This window comes from Triticum urartu, chromosome 7 (genome assembly GCF_003073215.2).
Source record: "Triticum urartu cultivar G1812 chromosome 7, Tu2.1, whole genome shotgun sequence".
In the NCBI taxonomy this organism is placed as follows: domain Eukaryota; kingdom Viridiplantae; phylum Streptophyta; class Magnoliopsida; order Poales; family Poaceae; genus Triticum; species Triticum urartu.
In genome coordinates this window covers 480624357-480648085 of record NC_053028.1, presented here as the reverse complement: position 1 = coordinate 480648085, position 23729 = coordinate 480624357, and the positions used below count along the sequence as shown (strand labels likewise).

Below are 23729 nucleotides of genomic sequence, written 5' to 3'. Positions count from 1 at the left end.
TCTCTCCGTAGACAACGGTGAAATGATAATACAAAAACCTGCCCTTTATGTTGCGTTGCTAACATACTACTACTATCACAGTTAGCCAATAGTTCTAGCTAGTACTAGCAGCTGGTAAAGGAGGGTTGACACTATCAAAACATCCCAAAGTCGGGGTCTTGAAGGCAGTCCAACCCCCTACCGTAGACATATATGTGGTCAAGACAACTAGACAAGACTGGCTCAAGTCAGAATCTGCAGGTAGATCCATCGATATGATGCATATTCCAGAAGATACAGTTAATCTAGCTAGCTACATGGGCCCGATCCTTCACCTTTGCACTTTCATAATCCTGCAACAACACATGTTCGATTCAAAAATTAATCAAAGCCGCTTAGCTAGGTAACAAATACTGAGAGTATCTGGAATATGTTAACTCTTAGTTTAGCTATAAGCGAAATTTGCACCTCACCAACCGCCACTGATAAAACACTATAATAATCACCGTTGTTCAAGTCCATGCCCGACTAATCCTGGAATATACGGATTAAATATTAATCAATCGTGGAAGCTTCTTCTGTTCTTGGAGCTAGAGAACGACAGAGTAACCAGCCACAATATACATACACATCGAGAGACATGAATATATCTGACCCGGTTCTTTGGTCGTCAGTGCTAGTCAAATCTCAGATAGACAAGAAAGAGAGGGGGATTGCACCGCAGCAATCCGGAATTTGGCGCCTTCCCATGCATGCGTGCGTCACGTCCGTCACCTTTTGGCTGCCTTGCTTGGACATGTTCAAACTTCAAAGTTAGCTTGTGAGAGGGTGAAAAAAAGGTTTCTTTATATGATATTGCAATCGAGTGCTTTCTTGACCTATTACACGCCCATAATTCGCACTATCAAATCCTAATGAATCCTACTTTTTTAGTAGTTTTTTCGTCTCCCTATTCCCTCCCGAACTTGGTCGCCGTCGTGGCTGATCTCCTTTCAGCTGCCATCTCTATATATACATGGCTCCACTAGAGAAGAGAGGAGAGGAGACACGTACGTACTACTGCTGCTCAACTTTGACACTTGAAGAACGTTTCTCACTGACCGATCGGTCGATCCATCTCTGCTCTCGGTTCAACGCCGGCCGGCGACGTCGACCAGCTATCTAGCTAGCGAGCGAGCTCGTGGCATCGGTCGATCGATCGATCGAACATGGAGGAGTACTCAGCGTCCTCCTCCCAGCGCGGTGGCGGTGGCGGCCGCGGGGAGCTGCAGGGCCCGCGCCCGGCGCCGCTCAGGGTCCACAAGGACTCGCACAGGATCAAGAAGCCGCCCGCCTCGCAGGTGCGGCAGCCGGTCATCATCTACACGGTGTCGCCCAAGGTCGTGCACGCCAACCCCGGCGAGTTCATGTCCGTCGTGCAGCGCCTCACCGGCGCCTCCTCGTCATCCTCCTCACTCCCACCGCCGCCACAGTCGACGCTCCCGTTCCCGTTCTTCCCGCAGCGGTCGTCGTCTTCCATGCTCCCGCCGGCGTTGCCGCAAACGCTGCCGTTCCCGTTCCAGCTCCAGCAAGCATCTGGGCCGCAGGCGCACGAGGGTGCGCTGCTCCAGCATCAGCACTCGCCTGCCGCGCGCCTCGCTGCCATCGAGCAGGCGTCGGCGCCAGCCGCACGGAGCACCGGTGTTCATCGTGGAGGGCTGCCGCCGCTGCCGAGCATCCTGTCTCCGGTGCCGGGATCTCTCCCGGCGATCCCACCGGGCTTCTTCTCTCCGCCGGCCGGCGGAGCTGGCGGTGGCATCAATCTGTTCGGCGAGCTGATCAGCCCGGCATTCCATGGCCACGGCGCGCTAACCGGCACCACCGCCGGTGCAAGTCCTACACCAATGTCATTACAGTATTTCCCCGCTGCAGCTGCGCCGTCGCCGTCGACCCCCTACTATTGGGATCTCTTCAACAACCACCCAAACCACCTATAAATGCATCTGCAAGACTGCGTGTGGTCAGCCAGTTACACGCGTGGCTACTACTCTATATAGTACGTATATCGGTATATGATCGATTGATTTCCATTTCCATGCATATGCGTCGCCGTCTGACAGAATTGGTAGTTTTTTAGGGGAGAGAAACAGGATTAGTAGCTATCTTATACATTTGGCATTGATGAGATGTGATAGGAGCGAAGACATTAAGAGCAAGTTAGATAGATAGATAGCCTAAGTCAGCTGGTACTGCTGATTACCCGCATGCTAACTGCAACGAAGCTTCATCCAAGCTAGCAAGCTCGTGTCTGCTCTGCTACGTAGTCAGCTGGTATATGTTTGCACCCCAACTTTGGAGGTGATCGATGATAGAGAATTAGATAGAGATCATATGGAAGACTCTCAACTGATGTATTCGTTATTTCTTATACATAATTGAAGATAGACATACATAATGCTCAGTGCTAGTATGCCATTCATTTGTAACAGAAGTGTGATTGATTTTCTATAATTAATAATCCTCGTGGTTTTCATAAAGTAATTACCTCATGTTTAAGCGTGCATGATCACAATTGATTGATATATTCATAGAGCATCTCTAGCCGATCACCTTATAATTTAGCCCCTTACATCTTAACTCATTATATGTGATCAGCTAAAAAATGGTTCTTAGCCCAACCCCTAAAACTTAACTCCCTAAAAAAACATTTGCCAATTCTTCTTAGCTTCTGTATATACACACTAAATTTCAACTACATATTTGCACACATATTAAATTACAATTTAATAATCAAAGTTCACACAATTCATAAATATTATAATTAATATTTAAGTTCATAAATCAAATTATTATTCAAATTCAAACACACAAAAGGGTCCAAAAGAGCACATAGAAGCACAACAATCAAGTGGTGCTATCGAGTTGCTACTAATGCTCAGCACGATCATCTTGGAGTTGGGTATGAACTTCTCGATTCACGATGCTTCGCCGTGTGGAATCTCTATATCATGTATACACCGTGTTCCGGCTCAACAGGACCCCCATTGGTTATGTATTGAAAGTTCTCTAGCATGCCTCTCTCATCTTCAATGATGATGTTATGCAAGATGATACAACATGTCATTGTTGGCCATAGGACCTATGGGTTTCTATACTCGGAGGGACACAAATAATGGTGAAGCGCTTCTGAAGTAGACCAAAAGCTCTCTCAACATCCTTCCTTGTTGATTCTTGGAGCATTACAAAGTGAGATCTCTTGTTGCCTTGAGGACACAAGATTGTATTCACAAATGTGGCTCATGGAGGATATATGCTATGTGCAAGGTAGTAACCCATCGTTTACTGACGTCCATTCACAACATAGTTGCAAGGAGGAGCATCTCCGGTAACAAGCCTTGTGAACTATGGTGATCTCGATGGCACATAAAGATCATTATGAGAGCCAGACAATCCAAAGAATGAATGCCAAATCCATATATCCTCCAATGCAACTGCCTCAAGAATAATTGTTGGATCTTTGGAGTGCCATTTGTACAGACCTTTTCATCCCACAGAACAGTTCTTCTGTGTCTGGTGCTTGCAATCAAGTGATCCAAGCATACCAAGAAATCCTCTTTTCACTCAAACCCAAAAGCCTCTCGGTATCTTCATCATTGGGTGATCTCATGGTACTCTGATCCATAGGTCTGAATCAAGGCTTGTGTGTATCTTAGAGCGGCCTCCAAAATTGAATCTTCCCTGATGCGGACATAGTCATCAATGACGCCGGACGAACACCAATGGGCAAGCACTCGAACAGTCGCGATAACTTCATCAAATGGCTCGCACTTATCTCCTCATCCTCAATTTAAACCAATTATCATGCTTCTCTATAACTTTTTCAATGGTGAGAAAGAGACATTGGCGCATCTAAAACTGTTAATGAAAATACTTCTCCGCATAGGTTGCATTGGGGTTGAAATAATCCTTCATAATCTTCTCATAGTCCTCTGCTTATCTCGATTGATGTACAAGCAGCCAAATTGTGATCCTAGTCTCGTCTCTAGAAGTCCTCGTTAACGATCACTGCAATGCCCATTTCAAATTATCATCATCTTCTTCCTCCTCGTCCGACAAAAGATTCGTCGAAGACCATCTCCCTTAACCTCTTAATCTACACTATGTAATATTCTAAGTTGATTTTTGTCGTAGTAATGGATTTTCTACTTATGGTTTCACCCCCCTATCCTGCATGGAGTGCCACACAAGCGGTCAACACAAGTCAAGGCACTCAACAATCATCCAAGCCACCCCATGCACTACAAAAAAACACTTTCGTGATGATACATGTTTGTCACAGTAGGTCACGTTTTCTATCATGCATGTACATCCATGACGATTTTATGATAGAATCAAGATAGTCATACCTGTGCTGTCGTAGAAGTGTTCCATGACATTACCAAAATTATCATCAAAGAAGTGTTCATTTCCATGGCGATAAATGCCGCATCATGAAAGTGCTTTCGTCAAGGGTGACCAACACGTGGCATCCACTGTAACGGGTCGTCGTTAAGCTATCGGGTCCGATTTTGGATCCGCTAACCCGCTAACAGCCACGACCAATGCCGATTTTCCACGCGTAAAATTCTCATTGGCCGACGGTATCACGTGTCAGCTCTGCGTTGACACGTGGCCCGGACCAAAAGTGACCCATAAAGATTAAATGGGCCGGCCCAACTAAAGGCCCACAAGATTCCGCGGACCATAATGGGTCGGCCTAGCTAAAGGTCCACAAGATTTTGCCGACCATAATGGGCCAGCCCAGCTAAAGGCCCACAAGATTTTTAGGACACTAGTGAGCCGACCCGTTAACAGGCTACCATGTTTTGGGCCAAATACCGGCCCATATTTGACCCGGTCCATTAACAGCCTGCCATGTTCCGGGCCTAATAAAGGCCCATATGAGATCCGGCCCATTAAAAGCCTACCATGTTCTGGGCCAAATTATGGCCTAGATCAGATCCGGCCCTTTAAGAGGCTTTGGGCTAAATTATGGCCCATATCAGATTCGGCCCGTCAACTGGACGCTATGCTTTTGGGCCCACTTGCTAAAGACCCATTTAGTAATTCAGCCTGATATTAGTTTCGGCCTGTTAAAGGCCCATTTAACATTTCGGCTCTAAATTTATTTCGGCATGTTAAAAGTCCGTCATATAGTTGAGCCTAACTACGACCCGGTTTGCATCCGGCCTGCTCACAGCCGATAATCTGATTGTGCCAAACAAGGACCGAGACAATTTTTGCCTATTAACGGCCCATGATGTGATTAGCACAATCATGGGCCGGGGTCTATTTCGGCCTGCTGTCGGCCCATGAGCTGTTCGACACGTTTCAGGCCCAACATACTTTTTAGCTTACTAAAAGCCCATTAAGTTTATTGCGAAAATAGGGCCGGCGGTTTACTCGGCCTATTAAAGGCCCGAATCTACTAGTGGGTCAGTTTACATTTAGGCCTGTTAACGGAGCAAGATGATTGGGCCCATGATGCGGATCATATATAGTGATTTGCATGACGGCCCGATTATGTACCATAATTTTACGGTACGGCAGGATATATATACAGTAAAATAACTGCAGCATTATGAATAAGAAAAACCTAGACTAACAATAAAGAAATCACGGCATATTACATCCATTGGGCATCAAAGTTCGCCACTATGATAATAAAGCACAAGCAGACAACAGATTACATACACTGGGCATCATGTAACATCCAAATTTTCAATTTGGAATGTTATACATTAGGTCATGATTGCATATCATATATTTATTGCTTTTTAGCTTGATCCTATAAATTCTACGCAACTCAAGGACCTACGGAGAGAGTTGGGAATTTCGTTGTTTTTAAATTTGAGTTTTTCTCGAATTATGAAAAGAGGATCATTTGATTTTAATTATTTTATCTTCGAATATTTCTTTTATAAAAATAAAGGAGAGAGGATAAAATGACTTCCTCAAAATTAAGAAATATTGGAGATTTATTATTAAAATCAAATATGATTTTTATTCGGATTTTTATTGCTATTTTATTTGAATTAGGAAAAATATACATTTTTCAAAATTGCATTAGAGCCCCAAATAAATGTTCACCTTGTCCGGTAGATTTTTAGAGGACGGGCAAAATTTATTTCAGGATTTTTGGAGTTCGTTTAGTATTTCTTTTATTCGTTTTTCTGCGCGGAATAATTTTTTTTAAAAAAACAGACCTTGGGCCGTATCCGCCCGGGACTCCGCCCGGGGGAGGCTTTATAAGCCGCGCCGCCCGAGCCCCGCAGCCCACCTCTGCCCGCGCCGCCCCGCAAACCCTAGCCGCCGCCGCCGCACCACCACGGCGCCGCACCGCCGCCTCACCGTCGCCGAAGGTAGCCGCCGCCGCTGCCCTCGGTTTTCGCGAGAAAACCGATCGTTTTTTTTGAAACCCTAGATCCCGTTTTTTTAGATCAGTTTTTTTCGGTTTAGCTATTTAGCGGACGTTCGTCTGTACGTTCGTTTTAACGGACGGATTTCGCCAGTTAGCCGCTGTTAGCGAACGTTCGTTCGTTAGACTGTTCGTCAGTTTTTCTTTTTCTCGGATTTTTTCACGATTATTTCCGATCCCGATTTCTGATCCGATTTTCGTTTTAGTTTAACTTTTCGCTCGTTTATCGGAATCAGGCGATTCAAGCGCCTAGAGTTTTGTCACGAAACCCTCTTTCTGTTTAATCAACTTAAACAAGTTTTTGCTACTATAAAATTTGACTTTAGTCCAGATTAGTAAACGAAGCTTGTTTCTTTCGCAGTTTGAGTTTCGTTGCTTCGTTCGATTTGATTCTTTTTGCAAACCGGAGTTCTTAAGTTGAACTTTCTGATTAGATCTTCTTATTTGAGTTTTACCCGTGCATCTTTGCTTGATTGCTTATTGTATGCTTGTTTGTTTGCGATAGAGTACCCGGAGTGCGAAGCGTGCTACATCGAGTCTCTAGGTTTCATGGGTCATCAGCAAGGCAAGTAACACTTTGATCATACCTCTTCACTACCCAGTTTTATTGCATTAGATCAATCCTCAAACAATTGCATGATTAGGATCTGAATAAATTGTGGGTTGGGAAGTAGTTGAGGTAGTACCTATGCACCTGTTTACTATCAAACCTTTGAGAGTTACTTCTACGTTGCTTATATTGCTATGCTATGCTCGTAGACGTGGTTTGGGTTTGAGTGTATCCATGACAGATGTGAGTGGTTAATTAATGGTTAACTTAAGGTGGCAACTTTAATACACATCTGGGTGGATTGAGGCACCTGGGGAAACCGGTGATTGCCTGTATTTTTGGAAATCCCGGGGTACCGTGTGATTTTCCTATGGACTGCCACCCAGGCTCAAAGGGATCATGAGATTATTCATACTAGAAACTTCCGTGTGCAGCCACATGCCATTATGGGCTCTCGCATAGTTGAGTAAGTTGTGGGAAATCTTTCCATGATGGGCTAGCATATGTAGGGGATTGTAGGTGTACAGGCCTATCTATCAGTTAAGGGGACCACTTCGGAAAGACTGTGTCTCGGTCATCCGTTTCTCAAATGTCATGTAGTGCGAGAAATTCAACGGAGGAGATCGAGTCTTGTGGGGAAAAGTGCGCAAACCTCTGCAGAGTGTATAAACTAATCATAGTTAGCGGTGTCCCCGGTTATGGACATCTTGAGTATCTGGTTCTTGGATTATCATGTTGATCTCATCACTCTTAATATAAATTTTGTTGGGTTTTAAATTACTTTTAATTGGGATTGAGATGGGGTTTACCATTCTCAATGTTTTCAACCAACTTTGTAGTTAAATAAAATCTATTCCTTTGTAGTAGGGAAAAATTGGCTTTCCGCAAAACATATCAACCCTACAGCCTCCACCAGCCATATATGCATATAGTGATAGCTTTATTCTATTCATTACTCTCTTGTGTTACATTGCCAGCATATTCCATGTGCTGACCCGTTTTCGGGCTGCAACGTATCATGTTGCAGACTTTTCAGACGGCGAGTAAGGTGCCTTAGGTCATGTTCTTTCACTCAGTGACGCTGTTGGAGTTGATGGACTCACTTTATCTTCCAAGCCTTCCGCTGTTATCGTATTAGATGGCCTTAAGCCATATTTATTGTAATAAGTTCTCTTTTGAGACATTCGATGTAATAAGTGTGTGATTGCTACTCTGTTATAAATCCTCAAGTACTGTGTGTGTCAGCATTACCGATCCAGGGATGACACTAATGCACAGAGATCAGGCTGTTTGAGGTTTGGTCGCTACACATCAAAGATCACCACCAGTGCAAATAAACACCCCGACAAAATAATATACAAAACCGACATCACTTCAATAGAGTTCAAGAAAGGTTAGCCTGCTCGGGAGCTGCAGCGCAAGCAGCTGAGCAAGATGATGAGACTACGCTTGTTTTACACTTATATCCTCCTCACTCTGAAAGATAAACAAGCATACATATGACATGTTTTGCACATATAAGTATCAGTGCTGACAATTCATCACATTTCTTACTGACGAATAAAGTGACACAGTTTAAAATAGCATCAACACAATATGGTATTATTCAGGCAGGAAATGACATTGTGAAGGAGTTGGCAGCTTCACGGCACCACTGGATTACAGATCAAGAACTCATAAGTATCAATGGTTAGTGTGCTGTCAATTTCTACCATTTCAGATTGACAAATAAAGAGACAGTTTAAATAATAGTAGAATGATATGACATTGTTCATAGTTAAGACATTGCAGAATATGACATTGTGCTGTAGTGGGTAGGTTCACCACACCACTGGATTACGGATCAAGAACAGAAGCATATATGCAGTGCAAAAGAAGATCACTTGCTCTGTATAGTTTAATTTATATGGTATGAAGAAGGAACTCAGTTGTACAACTGAAAACTTAAATTGAGAAGGACAAACTTTTGTTTATGAACTACATAATAAACTTTAAACATGCAATTTGATGCAAACATAAAAAATAAATAGCTATTGCAGTCATGCCTAACCAAATATACACAACAAAGTTTGAAGGCTTAAGAAGGACAAACTTACATTATTGGTGAAGACAGGCTCTATAAAGCCCCTGTCCATGTTGATGGGGGGGGGGCAATTCAAGAAGTTTACCATAGAATCTTCTTCCTAAGCATTGCCTTTATTCTACATTTTGTTAAGAGTAAATATAGATGTGATAATATAAGAAAAAAATGGAGAATATTTAAGATAAGATGAAGAGTGATGCTATATAACCAAGTAGCTATAAATGTAAGTACAACGATACAGCCAAAAGGTACATCCAAGAGCAATACAGAGCTAAACTTCTTCAGTACCATCGGTGTTATCCAACCTTATGGTAAGAGTAAATATAGATATGATGTGTAGAAAATGGAGGGCAAAGGAAAATAAGCTGCAGAGTGATGGTACATGAACAACTAGTTGTCAATATAAGTACATGATACGTCTCCAACGTATCTATAATTTTTTATTTGTTCCATGCTATTATATTATCCATCTAGGATGTTTTATATGCATTTATATGCTATTTTATATGATTTTTGGGACTAACCTATTAACCTAGAGCCCGGTGCCAGTTTTTGTTTTTTTCCTTGTTTTTAAGTTTTACAGAAATGGAATACCAAACGGAGTCCAATTGACATGCCAATTTTTGATGATTTTTTATGGACCAAAGAAGCCCTCGGAGTAAAATAGTTGGGCCAGAAGAGTCCCGAGCCGTCCACAAGATAGGAGGGCGAGCCCAGGGGGTAGGCCGCGCCCTCCACCCTCGTGGACGACTCGGAGACCCCCCTGATGTGAGACCGACGCCAAAAATTCCTATAAATACAGAAACCTCTAGAAAATAACCTAGATCGGGAGTTCCGCCGCCGCAAGCCTCTGTAGCCACCGAAAACCAATCTAGACCCGTTCCGGCACCCTGCCGGAGGGGGGAATCCCTCTTCGGTGGCCATCTTCATCATCTCGACGCTCTCCATGACGAGGAGGGAGTAGTTCACCCTCGATGCTGAGGGTATGTACCAGTAGCTATGTGTTTGATCTCTCTCTCTCTCTCTCTCGTGTTCTTGATTCGGCACGATCTTGATGTATTGCGAGCTTTGCTATTATAGTTGGATCTTGTGATGTTTCTTCCCCTCTACTCTCTTGTAATGGATTGAGTTTTCCCTTTGAAGTTATCTTATCAGATTGAGTCTTTAAGGATTTGAGAACACTTGATGTATGTCTTGCATGGGCTTATCTGTGGTGACAATGGGATATCACGTGATCCACTTGATGTATGTTTTGGTGATCAACTTGCGAGTTCCTTGACCTCGTGAACTTATGCATAGGGATTGGCACACGTTTTCGTCTTGACTCTCCGGTTGAAACTTTCGGGCACTCTTTGAAGTTCTTTGTGTTGGTTGAATAGATGAATATGAGATTGTGGGATGCATATCGTATAATCATACCCACAGATACTTGAGGTGACATTGGAGTATCTAGGTGACATTAGGTTTTTGGTTGATTTGTGTCTTAAGGTGTTATTCTAGTACGAACTCTAGGATAGATCGAATGGAAAGAATAGCTTCATGTTATTTTACTACAGACTCTTGAATAGATCGATCAGAAAGGATAACTTTGAGGTGGTTTCGTACCCTACCATAATCTCTTCATTTGTTCTTCGCTATTAGTGACTTTGGAGTGACTCTTTGTTGCATGTTGAGGGATAGTTATATGATCCAATTATGTTATTATTGTTGAGATAACCTGCACTAGTGAAAGTATGAACCCTAGGCCTTGTTTCCTAGCATTGCAATACCGTTTACACTCACTTTTATCATTAGTTACCTTGCTGTTTTTATATTTTCAGATTACAAAAACCTTTATCTACCATCCATATTGCACTTGTATCACCATCTCTTCGCCTAACTAGTGCACCTATACAATTTACCATTGTATTGGGTGTGTTGGGGACACAAGAGACTCTTTGTTATTTGGTTGCAGGGTTGCTTGAGAGAGACCATCTTCATCCTACGCCTCCCACGGATTGATAAACCTTAGGTCATCCTTGAGGGAAATTTGCTACTATCCTACAAACCTCTGCACTTGGAGGCCAACAACGTCTACAAGAAGAAGGTTGTGTAGTAGACATCAAGCTCTTTTCTGGCGTCGTTGCCGGGGAGGTTAGCGTTTGAGGGTATATCTTTAGATCTTGCAATCGAATCTTTTTGTTTCTTGTTTTATCACTAGTCTAGTCTATAAAAGAAAACTACAAAAATGGAATTGAGGGTGCCTCATATGCTTCATCTTTTTAATATCTTTCGTGAAAATAAGGATTCCGATAATTGTGCCAAATGCCAGAAGAAGAATGCATTAAAATGTTTGGCATTAAATCTTTGAATGATGAGCATGATTGCAATGTTGTTAGTACGAACTCTTTGAATATCCATAGTACTAATGATGATTGCACGAGTCATGATGAAAATGTCTCTTATAAGCATGCCAATTTTTGTGGAGTGCATAGAGTTTGCAAGTATACACCAAATAGGGAAGATATGGTTGCAAGAAAGGCTAGATGTTTGTGCTGAAAATTTAAATTTTGTTAGCCATCCTTGTGAACTCTGCAATGAACGTGGTCATTCAAATATCCAATGCAAATTGTTTCATGATCGAACCGTGTCCAAAAATTGTGATGACTTGATTTCCCTTGCGCATCATAATGAACTTAGTTTGCTTCTGGGTTATGAAGAAATGAAACATATAACTAAGAATATTCCTGAATTTTCCCTTGAGTCAGTTCTTGATTTTGATCTAGAGGAAATTCATATGTATTGTGCGGTTAATTGCATTGAAAATCCTTATATTGTCAATTACGTAAAGACAAGGAAACAAATAGAAGATGAAGAGAATACTAATGAAAGGGAAGAGACTTCCCAGTATCCTCCTATTATTTCTTATAATGAATCAGGTAATGAGGAGGATCCTTCTATTCAACAAATCTCATTAATAAGGAGCTCCAAAAAGAGGATTAAACCCACACATAATGTGAAGAACAAAAAGAAAAGACGGAGAAGCAAAGGTAAAAAGGTATCCCTCCCAAATGATGTTGCTCCTATTACTCATTGTGATGATGATAATTGCTATACTATTGGTGCTATCCATACTATTAATGATGAGAGTGATTATGCTTATGATATGAAAAGGCCCAAGCTTAGGGATGCTATGTTTGATGAGAATGACATGTTTGAGAATTTATTTGCTGCAATTAATGTTTTTCCCAAGCTTGGGGATGCTATGTTTCATGAAGATGATATATTTAACCTCCCAAGTTTTGATCAAGCTTTTAAATCAAGGCCGATATGACCGATATAAAGGCCGATATATCACTTTTGGGGCTCCACCGATATATACATAACATATCATTTTGTAAATATCATTTTCAAACATATCACCCGATATGGACCGAAATATCAACCGATATGGGCGATATATAGGCCGATATGTCCACCGATATAGCACGATACGTAGATAACAATAGTTCTTTATTCAATAATAGTGAAATAAGATTATGCACTTACAACTTCAGCATATATTATCAAAGTCATGCACAATGTTTCGTACAAATGCATACATATCATATTTTTTTAATCATAGAGTAAGAATTTTGTGAATCTTTCCTTAATAGTTTCTTAATCAACAAGTTAATAAACTAGGAATCTAAATGTTTTATGTTGAAGCATTGACATCATACATTTTGTTTTATTAAAAATACATGTTTTGAACAAGAATAATGAAAAAAACTAGACATGTTTTCTCCGATATATCTATGTATCGTCCGATATATCACCCGATATATGACATCCGCTATTTCAAAGCCAAACCGATACGAACACGATATCCTATATTTTGAAGCTTGGTTTTGATATGCAAATTTATTATGATGATAGCATGCCTCCTATTTATGATGGTTATATTGATGAAAGTTGGTTTGGAAGAGTGTTGACTTTAGGAAGTAATGATCCCACTATTTTGGAGGGTGTTGAATCTTATTTTGAGAATTATGAAAGTGGATTTGGAGAGGTCATGACTTTATTTAGTAATGATTCCACTATCTTGGAAGAGGTTTCAATTGATTATGATGAGAACAAAGTTCTACTTATGATGCTTATTGTGATGACACTTATGCTATAAAAGGTAGTGATGATTATATTTATAAAACTTTTCATGATTATGATTACCCTTTTTTTGAACATTACTCTTTTAATGTGGAAAAAATTTATAGTATTCGAGTTTCTTATGATACTCCCACTATTTCGAATAAGAAGAATTTTGCTTATGTGGAGAGTAATAAAAGTTCTATGCTTGTAGATCATGAAAAAAATGCTTTATGTGATGGTTATATTGTTGAATTCATTCATTATGCTACTGAAAATTATTATGAGGGAGGAATACATGCTTGTAGGAATTGCAATAATATCAATTTTCCTCTCTATGTGCTTAAAGTTTTGAAGTTATGCTTGTTTTGCCTTCCTATGCTAGTTGATTATGGTTCCCATAAGTTGTTTGCTCACAAAATCCCTATGCGTAGGAAGTGGGTTAGACTTAAATGTGCTAGTCATATTCTTCATGATGCTCTATTTATGTTTCAATTCTTATCTTTTATGTGAGCATCATTGAAATCATCATGCCTAGCTAGGGGCGTTAAATGATAGCGCTTGTTGGGAGGCAACCCAATTTTATTTTTGTTCCTTTTTAGTAATAAATAAATCATCTATCCTCTGTTATCATTGTGTTTTTATGTTTTAATTAGTGTTTGTGCTAAGTAAAGCCTTTAGGATCTTCTTGGGTGATTGTTATTTGATCTAGCTGTAAAAAACAGAAAGTATGTGCTCACGAGAATAATTTTTGTTTTTTTACCAGAGAGATAAAATACCAATTACACTTGAAGTATATTAATAAAAAAGTTGCCTAGGACTTCCTAATTTTATAGGACTTTTGGAGTTACAAAAGTATTCGAAACCTACAGATTACTAGAGACTATTCTGTTTTTCACAGATTATTTTTTCTATGTGTTGTTTGCTTATTTTGATGAATCTATGAGTACTATCGGAGGGTATAAACCATAGATAAGTTGGAATACAGTAGATATTACACCAATATGAATTTAGAAATAGTTCACAACAGTACAAAAAGTGGTGATTTATTTTCTTATACTAACTGAGCTTACGAGTTTTCTGTTGAGATTTGTGTTGTGAAGTTTTCAAGTTCTGGGTAAAGATTCGATGGACTATGGAATGAGGAGTGGAAAGAGCCTAAGCTTGGGGATGCCCAAGGCACCCCAAGGTAAAAGTCAAGGACAACGAAAAGCCTAAGCTTGGGTATGCCCCGGATGGCATCCCCTCTTTCGTCTTTGTCTATCGGTAACTTTACTTGAGGCTATATTTTTATTCACCACATGATTTGTGTTTTGTTTGGAGCGTCATTTTATTTTATTTTGTTTTGGTTGCTGTTTGAATAATATCCCAAGATCTGAAATTCTTAAATGTTAGAGAGTCTTCACATAGTTGCATAATTATTCAACTACTCATTGATCTTCACTTATATCTTTCGGAGTAGTTTGTTGTTTGCTCTAGTGCTTCACTTATATCTTTTAGAGAACGACTGTGGTTTTATTTTGAAGAAATTAATGAACTCTCATACTTCACTTATATTATTTTGAGAGTCTTTTAGAATAGCATGGTAATTTGATTTGGTTATAAAATTAGTCCTAATATGATGGGCATTCAAGATGGGTATAATATAAACTTTCATATAGAGTGCATTGAATAGTTTGATACTTGATAATTGTTTTGAGATATAAAGATGGTAATGTTAGAGTCATGCTAGTTGGGCAATTGTGAAATTGAGAAATACTTGTGTTAAAGTTGGCAAGTCCTGTAGCATGCACTTATGGTAAACGTTGTGTGACAAATTTGAAGCATGGGGTGTTCTTTGAGTGCTTTCCTTATGAGTGGTGGTCGGGGACGAGCGATGGTCTTTTCCTACCAATCTATCCCTCTAGGGGCATGCGCAGTAGTACTTTGCTTCAAGGGCTAATAAACTTTTGCAATAAGTATATGAGTTCTTTATGACTAATGTGAGTCCATGGATCATATGTACTCTTACATTTCCGCAATTTGCTAGCTTCTACGGTACCGTGCATTGCCCTTTCTCACCTTGAGAGTTGGTGCAAACTTCGCCGGTGCATCCAAACCCCGTGATACGATACGCTCTATCACACATAAGCCTCCTTATATCTTCCTCAAAACAGATACCATACCTACCTATTATGGCATTTCTATAACCATTCCGAGATATATTGCCATGCAACTTTCCACCGTTCCGTTTATTATGACACGCTCCATCATTGTCATATTGCTTTGCATGACCATGTAGTTGACATCATATTTGTGGCAAAGCCACTTTCATAATTCTTTCATACATGTTGCTCTTGATTCATCGCATATTGCTACCTCTTGAGCATGTGTTGGTTTTCCCTTGAAGAGGAAAGGGTGATGTAGCACAGTAGCGTAAGTATTTCCCTAAGTTTTTGAGAACCAAGGTATCAATCCATTAGGAGGTAACACGCAAGTCGCCTAGTACCTGCACAAACAAACAAGAACCTCGCAACCAACGCGATAAAGGGGTTGTCAATCCCACCACGGTCACTTACGAAAGTGAGATCTGATAGAGATAATAAGATAAATATTTTTGGTATTTCTATGATATAGATTGGAAAATAAAGATTGCAAAATAGACGGTAATAGAAATAGCAAGTTTGATATGAAAATAATATGATGGAAGATAGTCCCGGGGGCCATAGGTTTCACTAGTGGCTTCTCTCAAGATAGCAAATTCTATGGTGGGTGAACAAATTACTGTCGAGCAATTGATAGAAAAGCGAATAATTATGAGAATATCTAGGCATGATCATGTATATAGGCATCACGTTCGCGACAAGTAGACCAAAACGATTCTGCATCTACTACTATTACTCCACACATCGACCGCTATCTAGCATACATCTAGAGTATTAAGTTCATAAGAACAGAGTAACACATTAGGCAAGATGACATGATGTAGAGGGATAAACTCAAGCAATATGATATAAACCCCATCTTTTTATCCTCGATGGCAACAATACAATATGTGCCTTGCTGCCCCTGCTGTCACTGGGAAAGGACACCGCAAGATTGAACCCAAAGCTAAGCACTTCTCCCATTGCAAGAAAGATCAATCTAGTAGGCCAAACCAAACTGATAATTCGAAGAGACTTGCAAAGATATTAAATCATGCATAAAAGATTTCAGAGAACAATCAAATATTGTTCATAAATAATCTTGATCCTAAATCCACAATTCATCGGATCTCGACAAACACACCGCAAAAAGAATTACAACAAATAGATCTCCAAGAGAATCAAGGAGAACTTTGTATTGAGATCCAAAGAGAGAGAAGACGCTATCTAGCCAATAACTATGGACCCGAAGGTCTGTGGTAAAATACTCACACATCATCGGAGAGACTATGGTGTTGATATAGAAGCCCTCCGTGATCGATCACCCCTCCGGAGGAGCGCCGAAAAAGCCCCCAAGATGGGATCTCACGGGTACAGAAGGTTGCGGCGGTGGAAATAGGGTTTCGTGGTGCTCCTGGATGTTTTCGGGGTATATGGGTATATATAGGAGGAAGAAGTATGTCGGTGGGGCTGCGAGGGGCCCACGAGGGTGGGGGCGCGCCTACCCCCTAGGCGCGCCCTCCTGCCACATGGCCTCCTCGCTTCTTTCTTGATTTCCACTCCAAGTCTCTTGGATCATGTTTGTTCCAAAAATAACTCTCCCGAAGGTTTCATTCCGTTTGGATTCTGTTTGATATTCCTTTTCTGTGAAACACCGAAATAGGCAAAAAAACAACAATTTGCACTGGGCCTTTGGTTAGTAGGTTAGTCCCAAAAATAATATAAATAGGTATATTAAAGCCCATTAAACATCCAAAATAGATAATATAATAGCATGGAACAATCAAAAATTATAGATACATTGGAGACGTATCAAGCATCCCCAAGCTTAATTCCTGCTCGTCCTCGAGTAGGTAAATGATAAAAACAGAATTTTTGATGTGGAATGCTACCTAGCATAATTCTCAACGTAATTTTCTTTATTGTGGAATGAATCTTAAGATCCGAAAGATTGAATACAAAAGTTTAATATTGACATAAAATAATAATACTTCAAGCATACTAACAAAGCAATCATGTCTTCTCAAAATAGCGTGGCCAAAGAAAGTTATCCCTACAAAATCATATAGTCTGGCTATGCTCTATCTTCACCACACAAAGTATTTAAATCATGCACAACCCCGATGACAAGCCAAGCAATTGTTTCATACTTTTGATGTTCTCAAACTTTTTCAATCTTCACGCAATATATGAGCGTGAGCCATGGACATAGCACTATATATGGAATAGAATGGTGGTTGTGGAGAAGACAAAAAGGAGAAGATAGTCTCACATCAACTAGGCGTATCAACGGGCTATGGAGATGCCCATCAATAGACATCAATGTGAGTGAGTAGGGATTGCCATGCAACGGATGCACTATAGCTATAAGTGTATGCAAGCTCAACAAAAGAAACTAAGTGGGTGTGCATCCAACTCGCTTGCTCACCAAGACCTAGGGCATTTTGAGGAAGCCCATCATTGGAATATACAAGCCAAGTTCTATAATGTAAAATTCCCACTAGTATATGAAAGTGACAACATAGGAGACTCTCTATCATGAAGATCATGGTGCTACTTTGAAGCACAAGTGTGGTAACAGGATAGTAACATTGCCCCTTCTCTCTTTTTCTCTCATTTTTTTTATTTGGGCCTTCTCTTTTTTATGGCCTCTATTTATTATTTCATTTTTATTTTTCGTCCGGATCTCATCCCGACTTGTGGGGGAATCATAGTCTCCATCATCCTTTCCTCACTTGGGACAATGCTCTAATAATGATGATCATCACACTTTTATTTACTTACAACTCAAAAATTACAACTCGATACTTAGAACAAAATATGACTCTACGTAAATGCGTCCGGTGATGTACCGGGATGTGCAATGACTCATGAGTGACATGTATGAAAAAATTATGAACGGTGGCTTTGCCACAAATACGATGTCAACTACATGATCATGCAAAGCAATATGACAATGATGTAACGTGCCATGACGAACGGAACGGTGGTAAGTTCCATGGCATTATATCTCAGAATGTCTATGGAAATGCCATGATAGGTAGGTATGGTGGCTGTTTTGAGCAAGATATATGGTGGGTGTATGATACTGGCGAAAGGTGCGCGGTACTAGAGAGGCTAGCGATGGTGGAAGGGTGAGAGTGTGTATAATCCATGGACTCAACATTAGTCATAAAGAACTCACATACTTATTGCAAAAATCTATTAGTTATTGAAACAAAGTACTACACGCATGCTCCTAGGGGGATAGATTGGTAGGAAAATACCATAACTCGTCCCCGACCGCCACTCATAAGGAAGACAATCAGTAAATAAATCATGCTCCGACTTCATCACACAACAGTTCGCCATACGTGCATGCTACGGGAATCACAAACTTTAACACAAGTATTTCTCAAATTCACAACTACTCAACTAGCATGCCTCTAATATCACCATCTTCATATCTCAAAACAATCATCAAGTATCAAATTTCTCATAGTATTCAATGCACTCTTTATGATAGTTTTTATTATACCCATCTTGGATGCCTATCATAATAGGACTAATTTTATAGCCAAATCAAATTACCATGCTGTTCTATAAGGCTCTCAAAATGATATAAGTGAAGCATGAGAGATCAATGATTTCTATAAAATAAAACCACCGCTGTGCTCTAAAAGATATAAGTGAAGCACTAGAGCAAAATTATCTAGCTCAAAAGATATAAGTGAAGCACATAGAGTACTCTAATAAATTCTGATTCATGTGTGTCTCTCCAAAAGGTGTGTACATAAAGGATGATTGTGGTAAACTAAAAAGCAAAGACTCAAATAATACAAGACGCTCCAAGCAAAACACATATCATGTGGTGAATAAAAATATAGCCTCAAGTAAAGTTACCGATAGACGAAGACGAAAGAGGGGATGCCTTCCGGGGCATCCCCAAGCTTAGGATTTTGGTTATCCTTTAATTTTACCTGGGGGGTGCCTTGGGAATCCCCAAGATTAGGTTCTTTCCACTCCTTATTCCAAAATCCATCAAATATTTACCCAAAAATTGAAAACTTCACAACACAAAACTCAACAGAAAATCTCATGAGCTCCGTTAGTATAAGAAAACAAACCACCACTTCAAGGTACTGCAATGAACTATTATTTATTTATATTGGTGTTAAACCTAAGGTATTAAAACTTCTCTATGGTTCATACCCCCCGATACTAGCCATAGATTCATCAAAATAAGCAAACAACACACAAAAAACAGGTTCTGTCAAAAACAGAACAGTTTGTAGTAATCTGTAGGTTTCGAATACTTCTGTAACCCAAAAATTCTGAAATAAATTGGTGGACGTGAGGAATTTGTCTATTAATCATCTGCAAAAATAATCAACCTAATCGCACTCACCAGTAAAAATGGCAGGAAATCTCGTGAGCGCTAAAGTTTCTATTTTTTACAGCAAGATCGCAAAAACTTCCCCCAAGTCTTCCCAAAGGTTCTACTTGGCACAAACACTAATTAAAAACATAAAACCACATCTAAACAGAAGCTAGATGAATTATTTATTACTAAACATGAACAAAAATCAAGGGCACAAATAAAATTGGGTTGTCTCCCAACAAGCACTATTGTTTAACGCCCCTAGCTAGGCAAAGAGATTTCAGTGATGCTCACATGAAAGACAAGAATTAAAGCACAAAGAGAGCATCATAAAACACGTGACAAATACATCTAAGTCTAGCATACTTACTATTCATAGGCATCTTATAGGCAAACAAATTATCAAGGAAAGCAAAAACTAGCATATGCAAGGAAGCCTAAAGAAACAATAGCAATCTTAACATAACGAGAGGTAATTTAGTAATATGAAAAATTTTACAATCGTATTATCGTCTCTCATAATAACTAATGTTGGGGAACGTAGTAATTTCAAAAAATTTCTATGCACATGCAAGATCATGGTAATGCATAGCAACGAGAGGGGAGAGTATCGTCTACGTACCCTCCTAGACCGTAAGCGGAAGCGTTATGAGAACGCGGTTGATGTAGTTGTACATCTTCACGATCCGACTGGTCCAAGTACCGAACGTACGACACCTCCAAGTTCAGCACACGTTCAACTCGGTGACGTCCCACGAACTCCGATCCAGTAGAGCTTCGAGGGAGAGTTCCGTCAGCACGACAGCGTGATGACGGTGATGATGATGCTCCCGACGCAGGGCTTCGCCTAAGCACCGCTACGATATGACCGAGGTGGATTATGGTGGAGGGGGCACCACACATGGCTAAAAGATCAATTGATCAACTTGTGTGTCTTGGGGTGACCCCCTTGTCAGATTTCGGGTTCCGGCAAAACCCTTAAGGTTCGAACACTAGGGTGCGCGCGAAGATCTTCCCCTACCAACTCATGCCCACAACCTCGCCACGATCTCTAAGGCTAACTCGATGAACTCGCAACACAAGGGACACAAGATTTATACTGGTTCGGGCCACCATTGTGGTGTAATTCCCTACTCCAGTGTGGTGTGGTGGATTGCCTCTTGGGCTAATGATGAATAGTACAAGGGGAAGAACAACCTCCTGAGGTGAGGCGTTCTTGTGCTTGGTGGGTGTGAGGCTAAGGATGAAATGGCTCCGATCCAAGATGAGGTCGATCCCCTAGCTATGGTGCTGGCTAGTCCTATTTATAGAGGCCCTGGCCCTCTCCCCAAATATTGAGCGGGAAGGGAGCCAACAACGGCCAATTTGAAAGGGGACAACTAGTATAGCTTATCCTGACAAAAGTAGTCTTCACCTGCCAAAGGCTCTGGTGATGATGCCGTCTTGGGCTCCAGGGTGACCTCCGTCCTGCTGGTCTTGGTCTCATTGCACCGGTATGGAAACCTTTGCTTGACGCCTCGGTACTCTTCGTCTGCGCTTGCCTCCTTAACACCAAAGAGGAAACAAGGACACTGTGCGTGCTGGCGCCCGCCTGGTCTCGATCGTCATGGCTCACGTCATTGGAACCTCGCGAGGTTTGCCTTGCCTTGATCTCTCCGCCCCTCGCGATCCAGCCTGGTGAGTCCGCTCCTGAGGAGGTCTTATGTCTTCCGCCTCGTGAGGCTTGGCCCCTCGGGAGGGTCTTGTATGCTTGTTGGTGAAGATGGGCCGTACGAGCCCGCTCGCAGAGCCATGCCTTGGGTCGCAGGCAGGCAAGTCCGGGGACCCCCGTTCCCAGAATGGCGACAGTAGCCCCTGGGCCCAAGGCGCGCTGGGGCTTGGCTTCGAGGCAAAGCCAAAGGGCAAGTGTGGAGCGCCGCGGGCCCGAATAGCCTGCAACCTTGGTCGACGCATGGTGGTTGATTGGACGTGGGCGTCTCCGCTTCCCCACACTGCCTTGATACCTTCCTGGTTAGGCGGCCACCGCGGTCTACACGGTCTCCCTCCCGTTGTTGCCACACACTCTCCAATTATTCCGCTTCCTCGTAGCTCAGCCTCTCCCCTGATCTGATCTGAGCTCAACCCTCCCATCGCCATGGCACCGGACCAGTCGGAGAAAGGTAAGAGTCCCCTGTCCTCCGCCGGGCTATGCCCAGCCGCTGAGCCTGCCGTTGGCAGGTCGCTGCTGCTCAACCAAGAAGCCATGGACAAGGTGTGTCCCATGCTCGCCTCTAGCTTCAATGAGTGGGGAAGGATGGTGGCCTGGCCTGTATCTCATGCTCGTATCGACCGGACAGCCACTGAGGTCCCATTCTTCATCAACGCCCTTTGGGCTGGCCTGGTTCCTCCTTTCTCCGCCTTCTTCAACGTAGTGCTTGCCTATTATCAGATCCACATGCTGCACCTTGATCCCCAATCCGTGACCCTTCTTCCCGTCTTCGCCTTTGTTTGCAAGGCCAGGGTGGGCATTGCTCCTTCCGTGGCCCTTCTCCACCACTTCTTCTTGTTGCACCTGATTGATCCCTGGCAGAGCTCGGGGTGCCTGAGCTTCCAGGCCATGGCGGCGATGGCCGGCACGGGGATTGACTTCGAGCTCCCACCATCCACGAGCGAGTTTCGAACACGATGTGTATTTGTTGTTGTCGGAGTGCTGAGCCCCCTGCTCTCTTCTCCGTCAGCGCCCGCCATTCCTAACTCCGGTTGGTGCCACCAAAGGCTCGCCGATTCGCGCCTTGCCCCCGTCTGGCTCAGGCTGAAAAGGCTCAAGGACCTTGACGTGACTGCGCCTATGGTGGTGAAGGAGTTCGTCAGGCACCGAATCGCTCCGCTTCAGCGCCACTCTCGACCAATGTGGGCCTTTCTCAACAGCAAGGACCACATGAGACTTCAGGAGTCCGGGCTGCCCCTTGAGGCGCGGCGAACGGTGCTCGAGGTCTTGACGGGTGTCTCGTTGCCAGACGACATGCCAAGGAAGAGTTGCCTTTTGTACCGCTGCTTGAACAAGGCGACATTCATGGAGCAGATGCCCTCCTTCGATGAGTGGGGGCTGCGTCCAGTCGGCCTCGTGGGGCCCCGTGAGAACCCCATCGTCGTGGTCCCTCTCCCTGCCGCTGGCGTCGAGCTCGCCCCAAGTGTGGATGCAGGGGCGAGCACCGCTGGGGGCCGATGGCGAAGGTGCCGAGGTGCTGATGCCGTCCAGGGCTCCCGAGGGCGCCATCCTCAGGAACTCGTGATTCTTGCCCTGGGGCGGCGGTTGAGGGGGTGATGCAGCCCACATCTCCCGAGGCTGGGGCTCCTGCGGCCTCGGCAGGTCGCCGTGAGGCAGAGCCTGATAGCTCCCCTCATCTTGGCGCTCCTAAGGCTGCCCCTTCGAGCGCTTCTCTAGTTGCGCCTCGTGTTGGCCGCCATGTCCAGCGCTTCGGTCGGCTTTGCGTGGAATTCGAAGAGCTCCGGAAGAGGAAGGGGTCCCCAAGCTGCGGCAGCGACACCTTCGGGCCGTTAAAACAAAGAAAGTACACCGCCGTTGACGAGTAAGTACCATATCTTGATGATTCTCTGCGTGCTTCTTCCCTTTCTGATGATGTCTCTTCAGGACCCCTTCCGCCAAGGCGGCGGAATCCCCTGAGAAGCAACCTCCTCTGGCCTCGTTTCTCCCGCTAGAATCGAGAGCTGCAAGCCCGCGCGCTGCTCACGGTGTGGAGTCAACCGGGGAAGCCAGCCCATCAACAAGGCATCTTGAGCTCGCGCCTTCACCATCTCTCCTTCGTGGCCTTTCTTGGAATACAACAAGCGTGCCAAGGGTTCCTCCCCTGGTCGTGGATGGTGGCTGGATGACTTCGGTCTTGGGATCCTCTTCAAGCAGCGGGCCTCCACTCGTTCGGGCCCCTCGCGAGGCCTGGCTTGCAACTGGGTGGGTGCCAGCCCCCAGCCTCCTGCTAAAAGGGGGCGAGCCGCTTCGGGCCCCATCCACGGTCCCCACGGCGGAGGACGAAGTCAGCAGCATGCTCGAGTCGGCGCAAGAAAGGAGCGTCGTCCGCCACGAGCTCTTTCGAGAG

At 42.9% G+C, this 23729-nt stretch overlaps 1 protein-coding gene across 1 annotated transcript; it reads left to right on the top strand.

The window, feature by feature from the left end:
- Positions 1 to 1006: 1006 nt before the first annotated feature.
- Positions 1007 to 2420, top strand: LOC125523436 (protein MKS1-like). Its single transcript, XM_048688470.1, has one exon. The coding sequence runs from the start codon at positions 1188 to 1190 to the stop codon at positions 1953 to 1955; it is 768 nt and encodes a 255-aa protein (XP_048544427.1). The 5' UTR covers positions 1007 to 1187; the 3' UTR covers positions 1956 to 2420.
- Positions 2421 to 23729: the final 21309 nt, after the last annotated feature.